Source organism: Mixophyes fleayi, chromosome 5 (assembly GCF_038048845.1).
Source record: "Mixophyes fleayi isolate aMixFle1 chromosome 5, aMixFle1.hap1, whole genome shotgun sequence".
Classification (NCBI taxonomy): domain Eukaryota; kingdom Metazoa; phylum Chordata; class Amphibia; order Anura; family Limnodynastidae; genus Mixophyes; species Mixophyes fleayi.
The window spans coordinates 194,895,291-194,921,178 of record NC_134406.1 but is presented as its reverse complement, the minus strand read 5'-3'; the positions used below and the strand labels follow the sequence as shown (position 1 = coordinate 194,921,178).

Here is a 25,888-nt window from a genome sequence, read left to right as displayed (position 1 = left end):
GTATTTCAACATCAGATACTCACAATGCAGTCAGTTAGTAGAGAGGGTCGTTGGCAGACTTCAGTCAAAATGGCAGAGCATTGAAGAAATGATAGTTACATGCTGCATTTTACATTGTTTGTGAGGTAAATGATGAAGCTTTCACTTGGCAAGAACCTATAACTGCTGATTCACCTGATACTGATATAGCCATATAGCCATATAGCCATACTCAGGGCACGTGAGATAATTAGATAGGTTTATATTGTCAGGTATGCTTACTGCTCCTTTCTACAACACTTCCCCCTACTGTTTAAATGTTTAAATGTTTAATTTTGATAAATTTTCCTTTTGATGATACTTGTGTACATGCTTGTGATGTGTACAAATAAGCATGCAGCGTGTTTCAAAAAGATGGACCCAATTTGAAATTGCAAAGATGACTTGCCCATGAATGAAACTAAAGGGGCATAGAGTTTCAAATAAATACCTCTCGATGCCTCTCCCAGTGCACCAACAGCCACTAGCCTCAGTCATTCGCAAGATGGCGACCGCGCAACAAAAGGTGTTTTGCATACTTCTGTTCAGCAAGACTGAATCTGTAATTGCGGTACAGCGTGCATTTCAACAGCATTTTGGCATTAAATCCGCCAATGCCAAAAAGCATTCATCATTGGTTCTGAGGCTTTGAGGAAACAGGATGTTTATATAAGGGGAAGAGAAAAGGGTGACCACGCACTTCAGAGGAAAACATGAGAAGAATTCAAGAGAGTTTTCTGCATAGCTGGCCCCAAGATCCCGGGACATTACACCCTAGAACTTTTTCTTGTGGGGACATGTAAAGAAAAACATGTTTTTGTGCCACCATTTACGACTAATCTGAATAACCTCAAAAACAAAATCAATGCAGCGGTGAATTCAGTGGAAGAAGACACTCTGAGAGGTGCTTGGGACGAATTCAACTATCATCTCGATGTTGTCCGTATAGTAGGTGGAGGGCACATAGAGCATTTATAAAATAGTAAGTAAAATTTGATAACTCGTTAAACTGTTTGTAACTTTTTGTGAAATTGTAACATGTTACCATTGTATAATATATTGCTTTGAAATTGGGTCCATCTTTTTGAAACACCTTGTATTTTTCAAAAAATGGTACCTTTATTTACAACACCAAATGAATATATTTATTGTAGTTATTCCTAAGGCGTTCTTGTTGCTTGAGAATAAAATAGTTTACAATGTAAGCTTTACATATATTAACTTATTTCTCAGGTCAACTCTTCATGTTTCATATTTGCATAAGAAATAGGAAATTAGTTTGATATTTGTAAATATAACTGTAAAATCTGCAACTGCAAATATCTTACAAAATGACAGTATATATTGTCATGTACATTATCTGTTGCCCCACTTTTGATTTTATCCTTTAAATGAAAGAATAAGAGAGCTTTGAATGAGAATGGGAGTATAAAATAGGGGTAGAGGAATGGTAAAAGGAAGAGAGGATATACCGAACCGTAAAAAATATTGCAACATAAAGTGATCCAAACTTTTCCTCACTTGCTCCAACTAAAAAAAAAAAAAACATTGTTTTAAGCCAGCTAAATGTGTGCTGAAACTTTCTATTGCCTAAATTACTGTTTCCAAAATCAGGAATCCACAGAACTCTTACTTAAAAGTCATCTGTGCTAGAGCTCGTGTTGACTGAAATACTTATACTCATGCAATGATATTCTTAAAAAACACTGAACAGCAGAAGTTCAGAAAAAGGTCGTTTTGTACATTTAGTGCAGTGGTTTTGATGGTTGGTCCTTAATGGTAAATAGTTGTAAAGTAAATTCCTGCTACACAAAAGGTGGTTCACATACAATTTATAAGTATAACCAGCCTAAGTCCGAACAGGGATATCTTTGCAGATGCATGTGAGTAATATGGGTTCCTAATTTGAGTTTATGCATTATATGTAATACTGATTTTCAAAACATTGAAAAGATAAAAGCATCATTGTGCTTGTTTGACAAAATTTAACACCAAAGAGGAGCATCAAAATATAAAATATAAGTGTAACCATGTTTACACTTTTTAATTAAATAAACTTTTTAATTAAACTTAAAAAATAAAAATTACCATTGTCTCAACTCTGTAAAAACAGCATTGTAAAAATAAAGCTTAGATGTTATTTCTATTTTAAAAGTAATCGATCTGATTATTTTTATATTTTCATGAATAGGTGGTATTTATATAAATTCCTTTTTTTAGAACATGAATTCCAAAATGGTAAATGACTGAATCAATGCAGCTTACTTAAATGTTCTGTGGATCACATATTTTTTAGTGCCAAAGCACACTCAGAATTATCATAAGGCAATCTTAATTACTGTGTAAGTGCAATCCATTTATGTTAATAGAGCTAAATGTAATTGACTGACAATTTAACTTTTGGGGGCTATTGAATTTCTTCGCACTCCAGTTTTTTATGCAAGCTCAGCAAAGGTTTATACAGACTTGTTCTTCTTTATCATTAAAGGACAGAACCAAGATGCAAGACTTCCCTTGTTCTTCATTAAGAAATACAACAGTGGCAGTTAGAGATGGCTACACTCTAGGTCAGCTCTTTGCTATACTTCCGACATCATTATTGTGACATAAATATAAAAACATTTAAAAACAAATGTGAGGCATATCACACCAAGGACAGGGTACTGGAATATCCTCTCAGTTCAGCTGCTGGACCCAGAGAGTTCAGCTGTCGTTGCTTATGCCATTTTAGCTCCTTCTTTGGTGAACTCTGCAGCCTCCTTGGTGGCAGCAACTACTGCCACATCTTCTGTAAACATGGGGAACAAGCCAACATCTGTCCTGGCTCAGTGTCCAGCAGTGAACATGTCACCAAAGAAGTATACCAGGCACGCTGATATTCTACAGCAGCAAGAAAAGAAAGTCTTTTCCAGAAGCACAAGAGGAAGAAAGTTTGGTTAGTATAAATGGTGAAGGACAGTTGCGGTTGCCACCAGCTGACTGTTTAGATTTCTACACTGACTAGTTCATCTTTCATGTCTCCACTTTCCACTGTCACCCTTCATATGAACAATACCCCACCACCGGTAGCTGCACAATAATACCTGTTGCCAACAGCTGCTTTAATATCTATGGCTAATAATGCATTTGCCTTGCAGCAGCCACACACACTTTCAGGACCGGATTAAGGGAATGGAGACTCCCGGGATAAGGGTACTTTGAGCCCCGCCCCCTCCCCCCAATATATATAATACAGCATAATATAATAGCTCTGCTCCGTTCCTCCTGTGCCCCAGAGCGCTTACCTCCTATTCCTTGTGGTCCAGATTTGTCCTTTCTTCACTGCGGGCTGCAGCAGGCGTTCTTTTCTTTTTTTTAATTTCTGTGTACCCGCTCATTTCTGGGCACATAGATATTGCACCCCCAGTAATAATAGTAGTTCCACCCCTGAGAATAGCTAAGCATTTTATGAACAGCGTCAACAATAATATCTATATTTGTCTCTCTCTCTCTCTCTGACTTCCCTCCCTCCATTTAGGAATTTGTTTGACCAATATAACGGGGAGCCAATTTTTGAGAAGGTACTCTCAACTTAAGGTTACGTGTGGATAACCATACTTTGTCCTGAACCTGTAAAAGAGGAACCAGTCTCCGATGATGGTCAGCTGCTTGCTTATAGCGTTGGGAAGTCTCTTGGAGTCTAGCTTTCGTGTTAGACCAAATCTGAGAAAAGTTCCGCATGACATCCTCCACTGCGGGAACTGACGAGGAACCTTGGCTGGAAAAATCTGGGAGGGTGGGTTGGGAACCATAAACAATAAAAAATGGAGAGGCACCAGTGGACTCGTGATGATGAATATTGTGAGAAAACTCCGCCCAGGGTAAGAGATTAGCCCATTCTGCTTGGTTATCTGAAGAAAAACATCGTAAGAAGACTTCGAGATCTTGGTTAACCCGCTCTGTTTGACCATTGGTTTGCGGATGATAACCTGATGAAAACTTGAGGTCATACCCAAGTATTTTACAAAAGGCCCTCCAGAATTTGGAAACGAATTGCACTCCACGGTCAGAGATGATCTCACGAGGACATCCATGAAGTCTAAATATTTCTTTAATGAAGATAGAAGCTAACTGAGAAGCAGATGGTAGAGCAGACAAAGGTACAAAGTGGGCCATTTTAGAAAATCTGTCCACAACAACCCAAATAGTGGTGCATCCATTGCTGGGGGGAAGATCTGTGATGAAATCCATGGATTTGCCAAGGGAAATCTGGAATGGGAAGTGGTTGAAGGAGCCCAGAAGGGGCCATTCTGGGGTTCTTACAACGGGCACATGTATCACAAGAAGCCACAAAACTTCGTACATCTGAATGTAGTGTCGGCCACCAATATCTCCGACGAAGAAATTCAAGAGTTTTCTTAACACCAGCGTGTCCTGCCAATTTAGAGGAATGCGCCCATCAGAGAGCTTTAATTCGTAAATTAGACTCTAAAAAGGAATAGCCCCTTGGGGGTGTCTTGGCCGTGGTTTTGGTAAGGGCGATAACCCTGGTCGCAAGAGGTGCGGAGTCTAACGTGTTCCTGGTTTTCACCAGGGACCCCCGCAAGGAAGTGCAGGTAATACACAGGAAGCACTGGAAACGGTACACAGGAACGCTGGAGCTAGGATGAGACCTAATACTCTGGCACTCTCCATGTGCCAGAGTGAGGCTTTTATACAGATGCAGTCCAATCATTGGCGGTGGTGACGCTAAACACCACCGCCGGAGTTACTAGGAAGCGTTCCGTTGCTAGGCAACGGAACGCGCGACCGCTGACCCGGAAGTACGCTCGGTTGCCTGGCAACCGAGCGCTCTGTCACAGAAGCAGATGTCCGTCTCTGTGCGGCAGGCATAGCACGGAGACGGCATCTGACAGTACTCAATCTGTCCAGTGCTCTTTGAAATAGCTAAATAGTGCTCTTCTGTTCAGCCTCATTGAACAATGACTAGATGTGTTGAGTACTGCTGTGCCTATAACCGCAGAGCAATATAGGAGGCAGTGACTTTTAAATGTTTGAGGACAGAGCTGCATGTGACAGTGTCATGATAAAAGGAGAGGAGTGGAGACAAGCTGGAAGCCACAAACTGACAATTATTGGGGTGGAAGGTGCGGGGTCCCCAACACAAAGTGGTGATGTTAAGCTCCTGTCATTCTTATGCAAGAAAATATAGTGTGAAATGTGCATCTGTGGGAAGCAAAGTTCAAGTATCCAACCTGTTGTAGTTATAGGTGGACTTTGCCCCAGATTATCCAAGACAGTAATCTTTAATTTGGAATGTTTATTTCCCTAGAATTAACATTACTGATCCATTTGTCTTAACCAGATTAGTAGCGATATATACCGACAGCTGTTTTAATGCACATGAACAAAGATAGGAGTGACTTGGATTGCTGCAGTAAAACATGAGCCATACTAATAGGTTGAAATAGGTGGAGTTGTTATTGTTCCAGTCTTGATACAAAGAAAAAAGAAGGCAATAAGAATCTGTATAATTCAGGACACATGTATTGTAATTATACAGCTGTATGTGAAAATAAGGACTTATCCTGTTTGAGTGCATTGTTTGGTGATGGTTGCCTAGCTTTTACATGTGATGTTATGATAGGACAAATTATGAGCTCATACCTGCACAATTCTCCATTTTGTTCCTTAAAGGTCCACTAACCCTGTGTGGAATTTTATTAAATCAGTAAAATATAATCCCAATCCTATAGTTCTAACCAATTAATTGCTATATATAATCTCTGGTAGAATGTACATAGCACTTAAATCTCTTGCAGCTCCTGCCATCTTTTTTGGACCTGTCGTGCTGAGTCCTCTATCTATGGAAGGACAGCACAACATCGGCTTTGAACAGAGAAGTGCAACTCGGTACTGCAAGCCCATTAAATATGACAGGAGCTGATGATGTAAATGCTATATGCACTCAGTGCACTGTAAAAAGCAACTGGATACAGGGATTATATATTTAAAAATAGACCTTTTTTGACTATCTTGCACAGATACCCCTTAGACAAAAGCCCACAAAAGTGGACTTAGGGTTTAAAATGACAGAATTTAAAATGCAGACCAAGACAGTATGTAATATGATTAAACTGTATGAAGTTTACAATTTTTCTGAGTGCAAATTATAGACTGCTTTTATCAAATAGTACATAATAAGTCGCATTTGTTAATCTTTAGTGGTCTTTCAAAGTTAACACCCATTAATGCTTACCAACTACAAACAAGCGAGATGAACATATGAAACAAATGTAGCAAGATGTTTTGCAAGTAGGGCTTTATGATCCGGTAGTAAACATAAGATACTTGTTGTTTCCACCTTTTTCAGAGGTCCTTCAAATATTTCTGCAACTGCACATTTCATATCTGTAGCTGTTTTTGAATAGCACTTAATAAACTGTATAATTCTGAAAACAGTGTTTCCTTATTGGTAGACTGAGCACATTGTTTCACAGCTTTATGCAGCTCAACTTGATGGGGAAAGGGACCAGTAGACTCCATAATGCTCAGAGTGAACCAGTGACGGAATATCTTGTCACAGATAACCTAGAAAAAATGAACAGGAATTATTGTCTCTGCAGAAAGGTAGCAGTGGTTTTGGACAAACACACAAACTGATCTGGCTGCTGGTCCTTGTATATATATGTGCCATACTTACCTGTGTGTAATCACTCATTTTAAAAATGTATCTTTCAAGATGGAACCCAAAACAGAAAATAGTCACAAAGACACCCAATTATGGAGATTTGTTTCCTTTTCTCTTTAGGATAATGTTTATGAGGCACAGATTTAGAGAGCTTTTGTCACTTTAATAACTGGGTTCCACAGAATAATAGGATAGAAATTATTTCTTTATCTGACAAGTGTCAGTCCTCTGCCCTTGTCTCTTCAAGTTATACAACTCCACCCCAGGTAAACTAATTAGCTTCTTTGGTCTGCAGTACCACCTTTATGCCGATGACACCCAAATGACTCCAGTACCACCTCTATGCCGAAGACACATAAATCTACCTGTTCTCCCCTGACCTCTCCCCTTCCCTCCTCTCTGGCATGTCCTCTCTGCCACCTCTTAATGGATGTCTCAATGTTTTTGTAAATGCAACATGTCCAAAATAAAACTCATCTTCCTCCCTCATTCTACAGTCTCCATACCTCCCCACCCCTCCTTAAAGGTTGACAACACTACTCTCTCTCTTTAGTTCTCTTTTTCCACAAGCAGGGTGTCATCCTCGACACCCAGCCTTGACTCCCTCTCCTACACTGCCCCCAAGTAGTCCCTCTCCCAAACATGTCGTTCCCCCATTTGCAATATTTCCAGGATTAGACCCTTCCTCACCCATGATGCTACCAAAACTCTCTTCCACTCTCTCATCTTTTGCCTTGACTATTGTAACCTCCTCCTGACTGGCCTCCCTTCACCTGCCACTCCTTTTATAATCCATCCTCAATGTCGACAAGATTTTCTTCTCTCGCTTATGACTCCCACTTCTGCCAATCCCTTCAATGCCTCCCTATCCCCTATAAAATCCAATTCAAACTCAACTACAAAGCCCTCAGCTGTTCCTCTCCCCACCCCTACATTTCCAAACTCATCTCCATTCACATTCCCTCCCACCCTCTCCACTCTGTTAATGACCACTTACTCACCTCCCCACTGATAACCATGTCATACACTCACCTCCAAGACCTCTATCATGCTGCTTCACACCTATAGAACATAATCCCATTTCCAATCAGATTCTCCATAAGCCTCCAATATTTCAAAAGCTCCATATAAGCTCACCTGTCCATTAATGCCGGCCAGTCCTCCCCTAAAATTCCTCCTCCACTACCCACCCTCCCTACACAAACATCCTCACTCCATGTCACCATCTCTTGTATCAGCCCCTCCCCTTTAGACTGTAAGCTCTCAAAGCAGAGCATGCCTTCCTCTTGTCTTCTTGTTGGCTCAAATCTCGTTCACCTGTGAGTCCTTATCATGTAACTCCTGCATGTCTTCTGTGTCACCTATTATTCACCTCACCTATTATGTCTTATGCACTGTATTTTGATTTTATTCTTCAAGTTTTTATGCTGTATTATGCTGTTATCTTTCCAGTATGTCCTGCTCTTTTCTGCTTGTTATATAATTTATGTTATATATGCTTTACTTCCCCATTTTATGTACGTGTACGTGTAAATGTTCAAATAAGTTCATGGTTTTTATGTTTTTTTCAAACAGAAAACTGTAACATAAAAGTTATATATATATAAATATATATATATATATATATATATATAAATATATATATATAATATTTTTATATTGTGTTAATATATTATAGATATACTATATATTATATAATAATATATATCTATAGCAGGAAAAATGGCACTCATTATATTTAGGGGTCCATTTATAAACCATTGCATATTGCTCACGTTAATTAGCATTTCTTATTGGAATGATAAGAAATGAACTACTGTTGCAATTTATTAAAATTGATTAGCTGGGACAGTGGCTCCAGACTGCAGTTTTCGGGGAATTTACAATTATAAAAACCATAAATAGGCACAGACATAGAAAATTGAACACTATACAAAGTCACTCCTTGTGGATTCTTCAATCCTCAGATCATTATGTTATATATTATGTGGTATATTATATAAAAGAAAAGAACACATCATAACATAGGCACAATTTGTATTACTTTCTTTCTTAAAAGACACCATGTGGAACCACCGCAACTCAAAATGAAACAAAGTTAAACAAGGGACTTATTATTTTAATTAAAATGCCTTTTCTAGGTGTCTTTTTTTTTCCATTCTATTAGGTAATATTGTGTGAGAACATATACCAGAGGGCCATGGCTGACAAAGCATGCTGTATATTGTAGCTCCACAAGTTCAAGTTGCACTTGCATCCACTGGCAGCCATGGGTACACTGTACTTGTAGTTTCATAAGTGCCAGCATGTCCAAGCAGTCAACAGCTGCCAGGTTACTGGGACTTGTAGTTCCACAATGGTATTTAATTGATTTACACTATTATTCTGACACCCACAGGCAATAAGAAGAATACCAGTGCTATTTAGCATGAGGCTGGATAACCATAGAGGGCTTCGTTTTTCTTTTTTGAACAACACTTTTTATTGATTTTTACAAGGCAAGATGAGGATACACAGCAAGTCAACAGGTACATGGGTGTTACATTACTTAAAAGTCAAACAAGCCTAAACAATTAGATAAGCAGATGTGGTGAACCTATGAGTACCGTGGGAGTATCTTGATGCCATGGATTAAGGGGCAGATATACAATTGGGGGGAGGGGTGGAAGGCAACGAGGAGGGGGAGGTCATTTAGGTAAGGAGTGAGAGAGGCAGGGTAACACTAGGTAGCTTATAACTTGTTATTGTTGCAAGGACGGATGGGGAGAAGTTAGCAAGTGGGAACATGTTGTGGTTAAAGGAGGGGCAGCTCTCTAGTGGGTAGTCCATTGCGACCAAACAGCTTGGAAGGCAGTGGGGGTATTGTGTAACGTGGCTGTTATGCTCTCCATGCGGTATGTGTCCCATACACTCCTCTTGTTTCAGCTGTGCCCTCTTCCACTTAGATTCTAAGCTCTATAATGAGCAGGGCCCTCCATACCCTTTGTTTTCATGTCTGCATTTATTTTGTCTGCCTTGTATGTCCTTGTTTCATGTATGTCTTGTTCCCCACTGTACAGCGCTGAGAAGTACTGTGGCGCCTTACAAATCTACGATAATAATAATAATAGTACTGGACATGTTAGGTGGGACTGTATTTTTCCAGTTGGCAGCTATGAGCAATTTGACACATTTACTATGTGTCGGATCAATTTCTGTTAGTGGCGAGGGGCATCGGGAACGGGTCTGGACAACAGCGTATATCATAAGGAGGTGGGCATACGAACTTCAGCGATGGACAATATGAGTGAGCGGATTTCTGACCAAGGTTGGGCTGGATTCACATTAGGACAGGGGGACCTCTCACTGCAGGTCTACCTGTTACTGCTCATGTTTGTTGCCCCAACTGCTTTAGTGGTAACCAGCCCAGGCTACATTAAAAGACTCATTACATGAGCAACAGTACTATATTTTTTAATTATTGTATCAATGCTGTAAAACTAGTGTTGATTGACTTAGGCTCTTAGTCAGGAGGTTTTGCAGAGGAGCAACCAGTGAATTATGTACCTTTCCCTTCTGAGTGGGCAGTACTTCGAGTTTGACTAATAGGGCAAACGATTACTAAAGGAGGGAGACGCTTGTTATTAGCTAATAGTGCAACAGCCCGAAAAGCGATCCTTCAATTATGGATCCAAAGAGATACCCCACTTTATCTTTGTTTAAGGACAAACTATCCCATATTTTCCATATGGACTGGGTAGAGACAGCATTAGAGAAAGAAAAACAGGCCAAGCCATTGTTTAAAATGTGTGTTATATCAACACCCTTCCACAGTCAACTAGGAATCGGATTGAGAAATGCCTTTAGCATACAACTTTTTTTGAACTCTGTAATGTCTCTGTGACCCCCCCCCCCCCCCCCCAATGCAATTTTGAAGTGGAATTTTTTCTCCCTCCAGTTTGGAGCTGTGGTACACTCACGCATGATTCTAGGCACCCACTGTTTAGACAGCCCACCCCTCAAGGATAAAAGGGATCAAAAGTAACTAAGACACAGCAGACTGATTCTGAACCAATTCCGTTAGTATAAACTGATGTTAAATACAGATTTTTGAAGTTCTTCTTTAATCGAATCTCTTTACCAGTGGTTAAATGACATGATATTACATCATCGCTATATCATGTGTTAATGTATTTTTATTTTTTTTTCAATATTCCGTGCTTTCTGATTGGACTTTATATTTTACCTATGCATTGTGCATATTCTAGAGTGTGTGTGTGTGTCTGTCTGCATATGGCAAGTACTGTATTGGCAAAGTGTACTTCAATTGGAAATGTTTCTTCATATTCCCTTGTACTTGAATACAGGCTTAGATGTGGGCAATTTCTCTTCATTTTAAAAAAAGGCAAATTGTGTTTATCTTGTGTTCCTTCATGAATCAGGTCATAGATGCTCATAGTCTTCAGTGTCTTCCCAGCTCAGAACACTAATTGGTTCAAAGCAGGAAGGGATCCGTAGCCAGTAACTAGTTAATACAACTGAGAATCCTGGTAAGAAGAAGTGAGGTGCACTGCTTATTGCTCCTAAAGTACTGCCAATCAAGCATTTCCTGTCTGGCAGCACTGAAATGAATAGTAAGCAGGCCTGGGTCATGTGACCAGTATACACTCTCTCTCTTCCTGAACATTGTGGATGTCACCACTGAGGGACTGCTTGTGTTGTGTGGACCAACAGACTGTTACGACTGAGAGGAGGACACTAGCCAGTATTGGCACTGCTGAGCAGGAGGTGCGGAGTCTAACATACCCCCGGTATTCACCAGGGACACTCGCAATGGAGTTTGGGCTTTGCTGTAAGGGGATGCGTAGGTCGCGGTTCTCCAAGACACCCACCAGCGTAGTGACAGAAGAAGACAGGAGAGGTCAAGCAATCCAGGTCAGAACCAGCCAGGTGGAGAGGTACACAGGGATAATCCGAAGAATAGTCAAAAACAAGCCAAACGTCAGTAACCGGAACAAGCAGCAAGGTAACAGAAATGAGATCCAAAGGAAGGTCATGAAGAAGCCGGGTCAGTAACTAGGTAGTAGCTGAATACAGGAACAAGTGCTGAAGTTGGTGTGAAACAGATACTCTGGCACCCTAGTGGTGCCATAGGCTTCCTTAAATATACCAAGGTGTCCGTGCCTGACCGCCGAAAGGTGAGTGGCAGAGCTTCCCGTTGCCTAGCAACAGGACGCAACAATTCTATTGCGCATGCGCGCACAGAGTAGCCGGGAGAAACATGGAAGTGCCCCGTTGCCGCTGGGGAGTTACAGGCGGCCGTCTCCTGCACACGTAGGGAGTGCGGAGACCACGCCTGACACAGGCAACCTAAAGTGTATGAGTTAACTTGTTATAGGGGATACCATCAGCCATTGGTCCATATATTATGCAGTCCTGATCAAGGGTTAATTTCTTAAGAGGTACATACTTTCTCCAAACTTATGCATTTTAAAAACAGCATTTAATCGCTCCTAAATAGGGATATAGTAATGTACACAATTAGAAAATATTCCGTTTTCTTCTGTTTGCTCATTGAAACAAATACCTCTTTACTAAACAAGCAGACAAAAACAAACAAACATACTTTGCCATGATTGTCCTCATAGTTACTTTCAATCAGCTAGTACAGAAATTAATCCCACATTGTTATTGGCTAGCATTACTGAGTATAGTAAACCCAGTTATATGTAGTTATTGGTGGTCCTATGAAGTCATGCTATCCAAGAACAAAGTAACTTTTTTAGTTTTAAAAGTTTACTTTCCCCGCTATTGGTATGCCCCATCATCACACACGTACGTTTGCAGAAATACTTATTCTCTTCTCCCCTCTCTCCCATTGCCTCAACCGGCTCCTCTTGTGCCTGGTCTGTCAACCCTCCCTTAGGATGTAAGATCGAATGAGCAGGGCCCTCTTCCCTCCTGTCTCCTCACCTGTTCTTCGGCTCCATGCTTATTGCAGCAGCCTGCCTGGAGTTTCTGAAGTATTGGTATTTTTGTTTCTTGTTCTGTACTGTTTCACCCTGTATAGTCTACTGTTTGTACTGTGTACGGCGCTGCGGAAATCTTGTGGCGCCTAACAAATAAATGATAATAATAATAATAATAATACTTAGGGTGCGAAAAATAGTAGGCCAAGGGGTGAGCAGACACAAATTTGTTGGGATGGTGAATTAGTGATCACATGTATTTTGCATGTTACATTCTTACATGGGCTACTGTTTTGTCCTAAATATACATTTAATTATTTTATTTCCAAACAGCATAATATTTCAACTAATATATTTTATAATATATTTTACCCTCATAACATTGTTTATGCCAATGGCCTGATTTCGTCTCCTTTATCTGACTTTACCACAGCTTTTTCTTTCATCCGTCACCTCTATGCTGCTGTCTATTCGCATCTAGTAAAACATTATTTATTAGTTACATGTTTAAGAAGCATCACTTCCCGCCTGAGAGGGGCCTGCAGATCAATGTTGAGCCTCTGCATAAAAGTAGAAATTAACCTTCCAATGATAATATAGTACACACCAATGCACAGCTGGTTTAAGTCTGCAAAGCAAAATGTACTGAGTATGTGTTATACCTCACACACAGATAAAATAGCCTAGGGTCAGCTTGAGGAATATAGCGGCTGGAATGCCAACCATAAACATAACTAATGGCATTTTAGAGAGACAAATTATCGATAACAGAAAAATCTGAAATCATATTTTTATGGTCTGTTGGATTTATGTCATACATAAACTTACACTGACACAAAACATTTAAGTATACAAACAGGGAATGTGGCCTAAGCAAGAGCTTGGTTTTTAAAAAAATCAAATACAATATAACAAATAATAAATGTTAGCAATTATAGAAAAACAGATATAGTTCATTATTTATTCATTTTTTAGCAGGACTCTACATTTCATCAATATTTCTATCCACATATACCAGAGTCAATTAATTTATAGCCATTTATATCCTGATATGTTGAAGTTTTTGACTATAATTGTTTCATATGTGCTAATGTTTGCATTTACATGGGTGAGAGACAAGCCATCCACTGTGAAAAGATGTTACAAAACAGCAATGTTTGAATTTTTTTTTTCTTTATTCCAGAAATGTCTGATTTCTGTACTGTCCAGGGCCGGATTAACCATAGGGCTAACTGGGCTACAGCCCAGGGGCCTATGGCATCCAGGGGGCCCTTGAAAGTGCTCAGCAGCAGTATTGATCGGTCGGGGCGCCCTTCTCCGGTGCACTGTATTCTCCTTACTGAGGAGATCTTGTGAGTCTCACTCTCACGAGATCTCCTCAGTAAAGAGCGTACAGCGCGCCGGAGAAGGAGGTAAGTGCCGGGGCGGGTGGGCAGCTCGGATCACAGGGTTCAGCTTGGATCACGGGGGGGGGGGAGCTCGGATCACGGGGGGGGGCCCTCACAGGGGAATGGAGGCCCCCTTAGCCCAGGGGCCTCCATTCCCTAAATCCGGCCCTGGTACTGTCCCACTATATATGATAGTACGGACTGATTCATCAGGGCACACTTTCTGAGCGCAATCCGCATTTAGTATTAGACGCACGTATGTCGGCTTTGCGCACTCCCAAGTTCCTCAAAGCACGGATCTGAAGATACATGCGCTAATGAATTCGGGTCTAGGTCTGCTGTGTTCTACTATACAAGACACTGCAGGACACATTCAATACCTCTGTGGATTATAAATTTGCATAAGAACACATAAATAAAAGTTTTAAAAAAAGTGTTCTTTTTTATTTTTATGCCCATTAAAAACATTTATTAGGATGATATTAATGTCTGCTGACCATAAAATACATTTTAACAGTTGATTGTGATTGCAGACATGTTAGAGCATGCATACAATACTGACATCACTACTGATCAGGACTTAGACAAGCCTTATAGCTGGTGCAAGAGATACGGCAGAAAAACAAGTAATTTTCAGATGGCCAGAGCTTGATTCGGATGTGGCTACGTGCACTCAATATTGCCACATCCTTATTGTAAAATGGCTATGGAAAACCGCCCCTTCCCCGCCCCGTTCACTCCCCAAATTCATTGGCTGTAGCAAGTGACTTTTTGCATACGAAGAGGAAGCGGAAAGGGCTGCGCTTAGTGGCATATAGTCCGGTTCTGGGCATGCACAGTTTGATCTTGCATATGATATGCTCAAAATCAGCAGATATTTGCCTTATGTGTCTAGAGAGTTACATCCTCTTAAACAATGTGCAGAGGACAGGTTTTGAAAATGGTTTTACCTACATTTCAGTCCACTAAGGGTGTGTTCATGCAAAGGTGCTTGAGGTAGACCAGCACAAGATGCATATATGCCTGTCAGGATGTGTACCTTTTACACCTGCTAGAGGTGGAAATATACAGTCGCCAGCACTAGCTAGCCACTTTTGACTGGCTAATTGCGTGTTCACCTCTCAGGTTCATTGGTGTTTTCTGCATTGACTGTGCATGTGTAATATAATTTTGTTGGAATATTTTTAAAAATATATGTTTTCTCTACTTTCATTCATACTAAGGAGTATTTTATCTGCTCTATTATATCACACCTAATAGCGAATGTGTTTTTCACTATCAAAACAAATGTTAACAGACTTTTCTTGTGCTTATGACCTGGTTGTATGTATGCCTATGTGGGTGTATGTATGAATGATATTTTGTATATACTGATTTTTGGCACAAAATTCTCAAGTTTAATGTTAACTTTTAACTTTATTAAAGGACCTCAAATAATTAAACAGCTTGTTTTTATTGGTATTTTTGATAATTATCTTAAGCTATTAACTGTAGAGTAATAATGGGAAAGGAAGGATGTTTTATTTGCAGCTAAATGTAAAGTGTCTTGTATGAAATATCACCACAGGCAGCTAATGGCAGCTAATAACAGAGCTATTTCTATACATCTGGGCTGATTTCCAAACAATTTCAGTACTCTTTGGAGAAAAACTGATTTTAATATGATGTTAAACAAAGCCTGGAAGCCAAAAATACAGTGACTGTGTGCTGAAGAAAATCTTTAATTTACAAACAGCTGGAACTGAAGTGATGAGTGGGAAGCGTAATGGCATGATGCTACGTACAGTTTTACTTCTCCACAAGCTGCCAAGGTAAAGTAATATGAGCTTTGTTATAAGCAGTCATGTATATTTGCAATGTCCAGATCAATAGATTTGTCTATCTCACATCTAATGTGCTTTATTGAACAGTGCCAGCAAATTGTGAGATTAAAAAATATCTTGTTCTTTACCAGCCATGGGAAGTCATTTATGAATTCTAGAAATATATATCCTTCCTCTGCCCAGATTTAAAAGGGTTTTATAATTAAGGTTGAGAGTGGCATGTCCATAGAGTTTCACTGTTAAACAATAAAACAAAGTTACTTTTGTATGTAATAATAGCTTTAATGTATTTTCTATATACCTATATGCAGATAGCACAAAAAGTTGTTTCTAATTACAATTGTGGAGTGTATATATGTCATAAATGAAGAAATCACAGTTACTGGGTGTCAATAGCTAGGAAATCCTGCAGAATAGTGGTTGTCAGAATACAAGGCTGGATTTATAATTAGGCACCCAAGGCTTGTGGCTATAGGCACTCAAAGCAAAAAGGTGAATTATCTCTTAAGCAGCCTCACCTGCTTAATCACTTGTTCTGCCCATTTAAAGCCAGAAACACTACCTATATCTAGTACTTTTTGAGAAATCTCTTCTCATATTCCTAGTTTTTGCTGTTATTTGCACCCATTCAAGTTTGGCCAAGGAGGACCGAGGACCATTGATTCTTCTATATGTGTAAACATTTAATTACGCGCTACTTCTCACAGAAGCATAGTTGCTGTAGTCTGGCCAATGGGAAGCTATCACCTATCCTTTCATGTAGATTTTATAATCATCCTGATAGTTTTTAGCCTTAGTTAACATCAAGCTGACATTCAGATCTAACTATTAACTATTCACCTAATATTTAGGTATTTTATCTCCCAAATATGTACAATCTTTGCTTTCAAGACTGTCAAACTCTTCTCAAATATTGTCTGTAAGGCAAATTATCATCAAAGGAAATGTAATATATTGCTTTTGTAATATATTTGCATTGAGACAATAATATAAAAGCCCCTGACAGTCCCTTGATTAAAAGCTGAGGAAAGGGATTAGGTTACCTTTAATGATTTGCACATTGTAGTCAAGTGACTACTTCAGTGAAGACTGTATATATAGATTAGTGAGTCATTTTCATGGAAACAGGCAATGTGAAATAATACAAAACACATCTGTTCTCTGCTTGTGAATCACTTACTTGTAGATTGTTGTTCTCTCTTTTTGCTCCACACATGTATGTCTTTAAATCACACGTTGAAAAACAGTCAAAGAAATTGCAGTCCTTATCAGATGTACATTTTTGCTCCAGTATGTTACGCATTTTGGGTTCAAAAAATGCCATATCCATATCAATGGCAACCACCTGAAACCAATAAAATAAAATAAACACAACAAAGATAGTAAATTTAATTCATCATTACTAACTTTACATATCACATTCCTTACCAAACTTCAGACGTATGGTTGGTGTTACAGTTATATCTCTGTTGTATGAAATGAAAGGATCAGTGTGTTTTGAACTTATGATGAAACTGGGAAGCCCAAACTTGGGTCTATTGTGTTTATTAGATTGTATATTTAGTACTTTGTTCAAGAAGAAAAATCCTGTTTGATGAAATCTGGAGCAAAAACATTACTAAATAAAATGTAAATATTTTCTCAAATTTGTTAAATAGCTATGAGTAGTCCAAATCTATCCATGTATTTGTTTGTATACTGCATACAGTGAATTGTAATAAAGATATGGGCTCTATGTACTAATGTATATGTATCACCTAACAGAGCTCTTCTCAAACAGGAAACCAAGCCAACCGCCATCACCCCAGAGATGACAGAGGATTTTGGTGCAAGGAGGAAATGGGAGTGGCCTAATGCGCCACATGCTAATAATTGATTTTATTACCAATATGTGCACGTCGCTGGTCTTCCTCAACTCCACCATGCCTGAGGGCAGCCATGGAAAACATCTGTCCGATGGCAAATATGGAGTAAAGACTGGAAATGTGCTGCTTTTTCCTCCATATTTGCCTTGATAAATTGGTGTTCTGGTGGTCAACGTATGTGCTTACCAATGAAAATTATTACACACATTTGAATATCCAAATGAGATAGATCCCGGAGTTCAGCTCAGACCAAACAACGAACACATTTGAGAGCAGTTGGTCAATAAAACAAACAGACTGCAGTCCCCAGATGTGTTTGTTTTTTTACCAGAAATGCTATGGATTTTTAGTTGTTCTTAGAGATTATGGAAGTTCACAAACACATTGATTTCAGCCCAGATTTGGTCTCCGATACAACGGCTATATTTATATTGCTGCTTATCACAGCAACAGCCTTCTATTGCCATGATTCTCTAAGAATATATCACTGTGGCAACTGAGTGATACGCAGCTGACCAGCGATTGCCAGGCCAGTCTTGGTGGATCTGCACATGCATATGGTTCACGCATGTGTTGTAAAACTGAAAGCCCTAGCTTTTATTATTAAACAAAAATGAATGCACACCTATAAATAGTGAGACATACAGACAAGGCCATAATCAGAAATCATAGGGCCTAGGACAGATGGTAAGAACAGGATCCCCTTATGTCCTAAACCCATACTTGGACACTATTGCCGACACCCTTCAGTTCCTACCAATCTGCTTCCTACCCCTGACCCAACTTCAGTCTTTAACCCCATTCCACGTTACATAGGAATATCACTTTGCATCCATATGAATCTTCAACAAAAATCCAGATTTACAACTGTATATTTTAAAATTTGATTTGTTCTACTAGCAACAGCAGGTAACTTTGTAATTAGCCATTATTATAGGATATTGAGAAAGAAGCCTTAAATAAAAATATATAGCAGAATGTTTGCAAATTAAAAAGTGCAAAATATAGCATTAGATGGAGGAAGTCTTCTCCCTGACTTCCTCCGCCTGAGGCTATAATATCAAGAACCAGCTAAGGGCCGCCCATTCAGTCTTCCCCAGCACTGGCGGGAGTTCTGGACACTCTACTGTCTAGGCCTCAAAGTTAATTAATACCGGCACTGGCAGCTAGCGGCATGGCCATGGAGAGACTAAGAGGAGCAAGGGGGGTTTGATGGGGGAACATGTAGACCCTGCAACACTGGCAGCAGATGACAGCAGTACCTCTCTTACTGTCCCAACCCCTCCCTCCATGGTAGTGGCCAGGCATGCAGCAATAACCAATGGTACAGTACATATTACTCTACAATCTGCATTAAAGTTGCGAGGCATGGTACAAAAGTTGAATGAGTGCTGCCATACATTATATTGACTATTTTAAAAAATATACCCGAGCAGCTATATTATATGTAATCCCTTAAAACAATTATAAACAAAGCTTCAAAGAAATGAAAAACATAACACAATAACAATAAATTGTGTGTGGCACAATTCTGCAGTATATCTTGGAAAGCATCAGAATTATTTTTAATACTTTACAATGTTGACAACTTCCAAGTAAAACTTTCAAAAACACTTCACATGTATGATTACCATGGGCATGTATGAGTTCCAAAACAGAATACGGCTTTGTACTGTTATTTTGATGACTCAATTTTTTGTGCAAGTACATACAATATAACTCTCTGTGTTTACTATAATGGTTGATGTCAATGGTTAGTAGCATATTTTCAACAGTAAAGTGCCAGAATATCATTCTAATTTGGGTATATGCTATAAAAAGCACATAACTTCCACACTGAACATACTCCTCTTTTCCTGAAATAATATTCTAAACCAGTAATACTGCAAGAGTGTTAGAAATATGGCCCTTTCCTCTCCTACAGCCAACACCATGACAAGGAGTGATAGTCATATGGTTAGTATAAAAAAGGATCAGTTCTCTATGCTACTACTTTACTCTGACACTATGAACACCATTCTACCATAGACACCATGAAATATTGCTTTAATTCTGTATATAAATGGATGCACATAAGAGTGGACTGTAAAAAGAAAAGTTAATCCCAGCGAATTTTTATCAGAATGACCTATGGGGTTATAAAAAGAGCACCCCATGTTAAAATTCTAATTATATTATATAATATCAATAAGAAGTGTGCATATTAAAATCTAATGTTTATTTTCAAGTTAAGATTTTGACGTCAAGTCAGCAGGGCACCCTCCCAGAATGTCTGTTTTTATTTTCAACTGTTGTTCCCACCTAGAATGGTTTAGGCGGGCAGTGTCGGACTGAGACATGAAGGACCCACTGTAGGAATGCAATGGTAGGGGCCCACTACATTGAGGTGTGGCCAACTGTAAGGGGTGTGTGGTAAGTCATTAAAGGGGATGTGGTCAGCCCATGGATTACAACATATAGCAACATAGTGTGGTCCATAAAGAAAAAGTGGATATTGAAAATAAGGCCAAATTCACATGTATCATGCAAAAGAACTAGAGATGACATGTGTTTTCTAGTAGAGCTTGTTTTTTATCATTTGTGCACTGGCTATGTTAACTTTTTTATTGTGTCACAACTCCCCCACCCAAGCCGGGGATTGGTAAACGAGGAGTCAATACCATAGAATACAGGATTTGAAAAATATCACAGGGGAGCCAGAGATCCTAGGAACAGGTGGGAGTCAACAAGGAGTCAGGGGGGTAGTAACATGTTGCTCTGACACTGCTACAGTGTCAGAGTGCAGTTTAAATTACGCCAGCATTTGAATTACCCACCTCTGACTTGGTCATGTGACCGGCTGAACCCAGAAGTATCCGGCACATGCTGCAAGAGAGTGGATGCGAACAATGCTGGAACAGGGAGAGAGGTAAGAATCATGACACATATAAATTTACATACATTTTACTAGCATTCTGCATGCTAGTAAAGCGCATGTAATTAACACCAATGGGTATGAGACTCATATTATGCAGAGGAACAAATATTCATTTTTCCAGCAGTGTTTATTAAAATGTGTTCCTGATCTCATCAATTTCATATGACAGATGTGGCTTGTATTTTTGGATGCAAAAGGACTATGTGATGTTATATGAATAGAAGGAGCAAGATGGAACTGACCTGTCCACAAGCCAGATGCCAGTTAATTGGAGGAGCCAAGTGGAATGATCCCTATGTAAGGTTGTCTTCATATATAGGAACATATTTAATTTGCTGTTTAGTAAGTTTGGCAATATACAGCTCTATACTTTTTGTCATACTGAAAACAATTCAATTGCATTCATAATTAGTATACTTCTGCACTATTATGTGATTTTGCCTGTGACAACTTTGTAATTACTATACTAGTATTTGGCTATGATAATGCTATGTTATGTACTTGGCTGTGTGGGGTCACAAGTTAGACTGTCCAAGATAAGCAGCTGAGATTCCAGAGTGCTGACAGCATGTGAAGTGAAGAGATTTTCCTCATTACGTAAGTCACATTCTGCTTTATCTGCGGTTAATGTGTACACAATTCCAACATTTTTTACAAGTTTATGTTAAGTTTTTATTATGTTTTTTGGGACTTCACACATCTACATTCCTTACAGTTAACATGTGTAATAAGCATCCTGAATTGTATTTATTGAAGCAAAAAAATTAATTCATAGTCCATTCTAAGTTGCTTGCAGGAGAACTAAGCATATGGACAATCAGTATTGTTCAGCTCAATTTGCAATGTGATTTACATATGGTCAATGTATCATGAGGGGATATAATCCTTTTACATAGCAAAGTTGTCAGACTATAGACATGTTGGATGCATTAATATTACCTGCAGGGCAGGACTGGGACTAAAAATCAGCCCTTGGCATTTAAATCACACAGGCCCACCTGCTGCGGGATCCATGCACTATATTGTTGCACGCTGATGCTGGCGCAGTGCGTGTACCTGGTGCAGTACAACATGATGTAGTATGAGAGTGTGTTGGGGGTATTTATTTCTCCTAAAGACCCTCAACAATACATTGTTAGCACCCTTATTACATCAATAAATACCACGACAATACATTATTAGTACCCAAATTACAGCAATAAATAACCCACCCTACACATTCATACTACATGAATACCCACCCACATTACAGCATCCAGCATCACCCCCCACATTACAGCATCCAGCATCACCCCCCACATTACAGCATCCAGCATCACCCCCCACATTACAGCAACCAGCATTACCCCCATATTACAGCAACCGCATCACCCCCACATTACAGCAACCAGCACTATCCCCACATTACAGCAACTAGCATCACCCCCACATTACAGCAACCAACATTACACCACATTACAGCATCCAGCATCACCCCCACATTACAGCAACCAGCATTACCCCACATTACAGCAACCAGCACTATCCCCACATTACAGCAACCAGCATCACCCCCCCACATACAACAACTAGCATCACCCCCACATTACAGCAACCAACATTACCCCAAATTACAGCATCCAGCATCACCCCCCAGTGGGGGGCTGTCATGTGGGGGGCCCCCACATTACAGCATCCAGCATTACCCCCACATTACAGCATCTAGCATCACCCTCACATTAGAGCATCCAGCATCACCCCCCACATTACAGCAACCAGCATCACCTCCCACATTACAGCAACCAGCATCACCGCCACATTACAGCAACCAGCACTATCCCCACATTACAGCAACCAGCATCACCCCCCACATTACAGCAACTAGCATCACCCCCACATTACAGCAACCAACATTACCCCACATTACAGCATCCTCCCACATTATGTGGTGCCCCAAAACCCTGTTAAACAGCACAGAGGAAGTGCATAAACGCTTTTAAAATGCAGGGCTACAAGGGGTTACTAGAAGCTGAGGAAGACACAGTGGGAATGACAGTTGACAGTTGAACTGAAAGTACGTACCCAGGAGGATGTGCAGGAAGGAGGAGTGTGTGATATAGCAACAAGAAAGGGGAAGCTGACATAAGAGACTGATCTGCTGCTCGAACTGGTGACATTGCCAGCACACACGGCTGGAGAACGGCTGGGGACACACAGTGGGGCGTCCAACACAGTCTACACGAACTGCAGAACCTTTTCAAGGTAAAATCCTAGCCTGCAGTGTACTGCACACATCCCAGCGTCAGAGGGAAGAGTGATGAGAGAACAGCGCCATCTTGTGACTGAATTGAGCAACAGTCCTGTGTTTTGTTATAATCTTTAACACTGCCTACAGTTTAACATCTACCTTTTAGAGAGCAAGTACAGAGACTTAATCGGGATTATTAACCTTTCTGGAAACCTCTGCAGGATATTTAAACACTACAAAATTCCTGTGCACAGTTTAACCCAGGACTGAGTGTAAAATATGGTAATGTTACCAGGGATAATATTGGTGCATCAAATGTTTTAGATGAATGTTAAGTGATTTACCTAAAAATTGATTTATTGATATTGAAGATGTTATTGCTATTGTGCCTTATACTCACCAGGTGTATATTATATGTTAAATGCTATTGTGCTATATGCTGATCAAACGATTATTTTGTCATTACCATTGAGCTGAAGGGGTCAGTGGCGCGGTGGCTTACCAAAATTATCCTTACCGCATTCTTAATAAACCCAAGTTGTTTGACCAATCCTTGTCCCTTTCATTGAAGTATTTATCTCCTGACCACCGGATATCCGAACAGAAAAGAACCTGACTCGTGTCTGGAGGACAAGGTAAGGAAAGGAAATCCCATCCGTCTCGACCATCACAATAACAGCAACCAGCATCACCCCCACATTACAGCAACCAGCATTACCCCACATTACAGCAACCAGCATCACCCCCACATTACAGCAACTAGCATCACCCCCCACATTACATAAACCAGCATCACCCCCCACATTACAGCAATACCCTCTCCCACTTATTAGCAATACTAACCTCCAAAGACACTACAACATTGCCACCACCACGCAACCCCATACTACAACAATACCACCAATTATACAGGCACCACTATAGGAAACCAATGTTCTGCTTTTTTCAAATCTCCCACAAAATAGCAACAACAGAGTACATACACATATATAATTAACAGGTACCATTTTCCCTCAATTAAATAGTAGTTGCAGAATTTTCATGTATCATTCCACACAAAACAAAACTCTAACAAATATATCAGAAAAAACATAGCTGATGAATGATCACCTGAACACACACTGCCGCATTAAAAGTATTTTTATCTACAGCAAAATGTCAGAGGAAAATATTTTTTTCTCTACAGTAATTCGATATGTGTCTTTTCTTGTCATTTTAAATAACACAGTGTATAAATTAGGAGGATAGAGGAGGTGGGTAAGAACTAATTGGATGTGATCCATCAGTTTGATTAGATAGGAAACATTTAGATTATTTACCTGGAGACGTCTACCCCCTTGACTCACAGGCAGGGCAGACAAGAGGAATTTTGGGCCCTGGTACAGCAAGTTCTTTGGGCCCCTGTCATAGTCAACAATGAAAGATTTACCTTTGGCATAAGTTCATATTATGCCACACCGTAGTGCCCCCAGGTCATATTATGCCACATTGTATTACCCTCAATTCATATTAGGCCATAGAGTAGGGCCCACAAATCATATTATGCCACACCAGTGCCCACAAATCATATTATGCCACAATAGTGACCCAAAATCATATTATGTCACACTAGTTTCCCCAAATCATATTATGCCACAATAGTGCCCCTAAATCATATTATGCCACACTAGTGCCCCTAAATTATATTATGCCATACAGTAGTGCCCCCAAATCATTATGCCATACACAGTAGTGCCCCCAGTTCAAGAAAGGATGCACATGAGAAACACATTGCACACGAGAAAATATATGAACCTACCTGATTATGGCATCCTGTGTTCTGTTCTCCTACTGGGTGCGGCGGGCGAGGAGGGATCTGCAGCTGTCAGTTCACACAGATAGTCGGGAGCAGGGACAGAGGGCATTGGTCGAATTGGAAATTTAGAAGTGAGGGTATGGAAAATATAAGTGAATAGATTATGAAGGCTTGATTTTTTTATATTTTTTAACACTTGTCCCCTCTGTGCATTCCCATCCTTCATTACTACTTTGGTTTTATGGTGGCTGCATCGCTGACGTTCCCATTCTTAAGATGTCTCTCCATTTACACTTCCTTTTACCTATCTCCCTGCACCATTTTCTCCCCTGTACCTCTCACCCCACTTCCTACACCACCTTCTCTCCTGGCGCTCTCACCCCTCTCCCTGCACCACCTCCTCCCCTGGCACTCTCGCCCCTCTCCCTGCAACACCTCCCCTGGCGCTCTCACCCCTCTTCCTGCACCACCTCCTCCCCTGGCACTCTCACCCCTCTTTCTGCACCACCTCCCCTGGCACTCTCACCCCTCTTCCTGTACCACCTCCTCCCCTGGCACTCTTACCCCTCTTCCTAAACCACCTCCTCCCCTGGCACTCTAGCCCCGCTCCCTGCACCACCTCCTCCCCTGGCACTCTAACCCCTCTTCCTGCACCACCTCCTCCCCTGGCACTCTCGCCCATAGGCGCTGGTACAAAAAGGTGATCTAGGGCCCTTCTCATCTGTCTGAACCACACTCTCTGCAAACTCCAATGCCCATTACGTTCCGAGTGTATAATGTAGATCTCAAGACCATTGTCCAGTGCAAACCACATAGCTCACTGTACGAATGCAGACCAACTCTGGCATGGTATGTTGAGACTTAAAACTGCTGAAGGTTGCCTTCCTAATGTATAATGCAGATCCCAGAATAAAATTACCCACCCGTTCTTCCTGTGACTGGGCCACCTCTCATTGAAAATTATTTTACTCTGACTCCAAGTACTATTCTGCCTACAAGCAGTTGTGAGTGTTCAATAACTGAACACAATCTGCATTGTGATGTCACTTTATACTACGAATTTTTACTCTTATCTACTCATTCTTACAGAAAGCAAGGCCTATTTTAATCTATTTGCTAGTCAAAAGGCTTAATGAAGCCATATGTTCTGTAAATTTAAAGAATACACAACTAAGGATGGTTACACTTATTAGTGATATAGCTGGTCACATTACTAGTTTCATGGAAACATTCTGTT

General features: G+C 40.2%; 1 protein-coding gene across 1 annotated transcript in view; it reads right to left on the bottom strand.

The window, feature by feature from the left end:
* Nucleotides 1-4,920: 4,920 nt before the first annotated feature.
* DIPK1C (divergent protein kinase domain 1C) overlaps nucleotides 4,921-25,888 on the bottom strand; it is a 77,372-nt gene continuing 56,404 nt past the window's right edge. The window contains exons 3-4 of the mRNA XM_075213231.1: nucleotides 17,028-17,192; nucleotides 4,921-6,588 (exon numbers count right to left, since the gene is read on the bottom strand). Of these exons, the coding sequence (XP_075069332.1) occupies nucleotides 6,403-6,588; nucleotides 17,028-17,192 (351 nt within the window). The 3' untranslated portion in view covers nucleotides 4,921-6,402. The remainder of the gene's footprint in view (nucleotides 6,589-17,027; nucleotides 17,193-25,888) is intronic.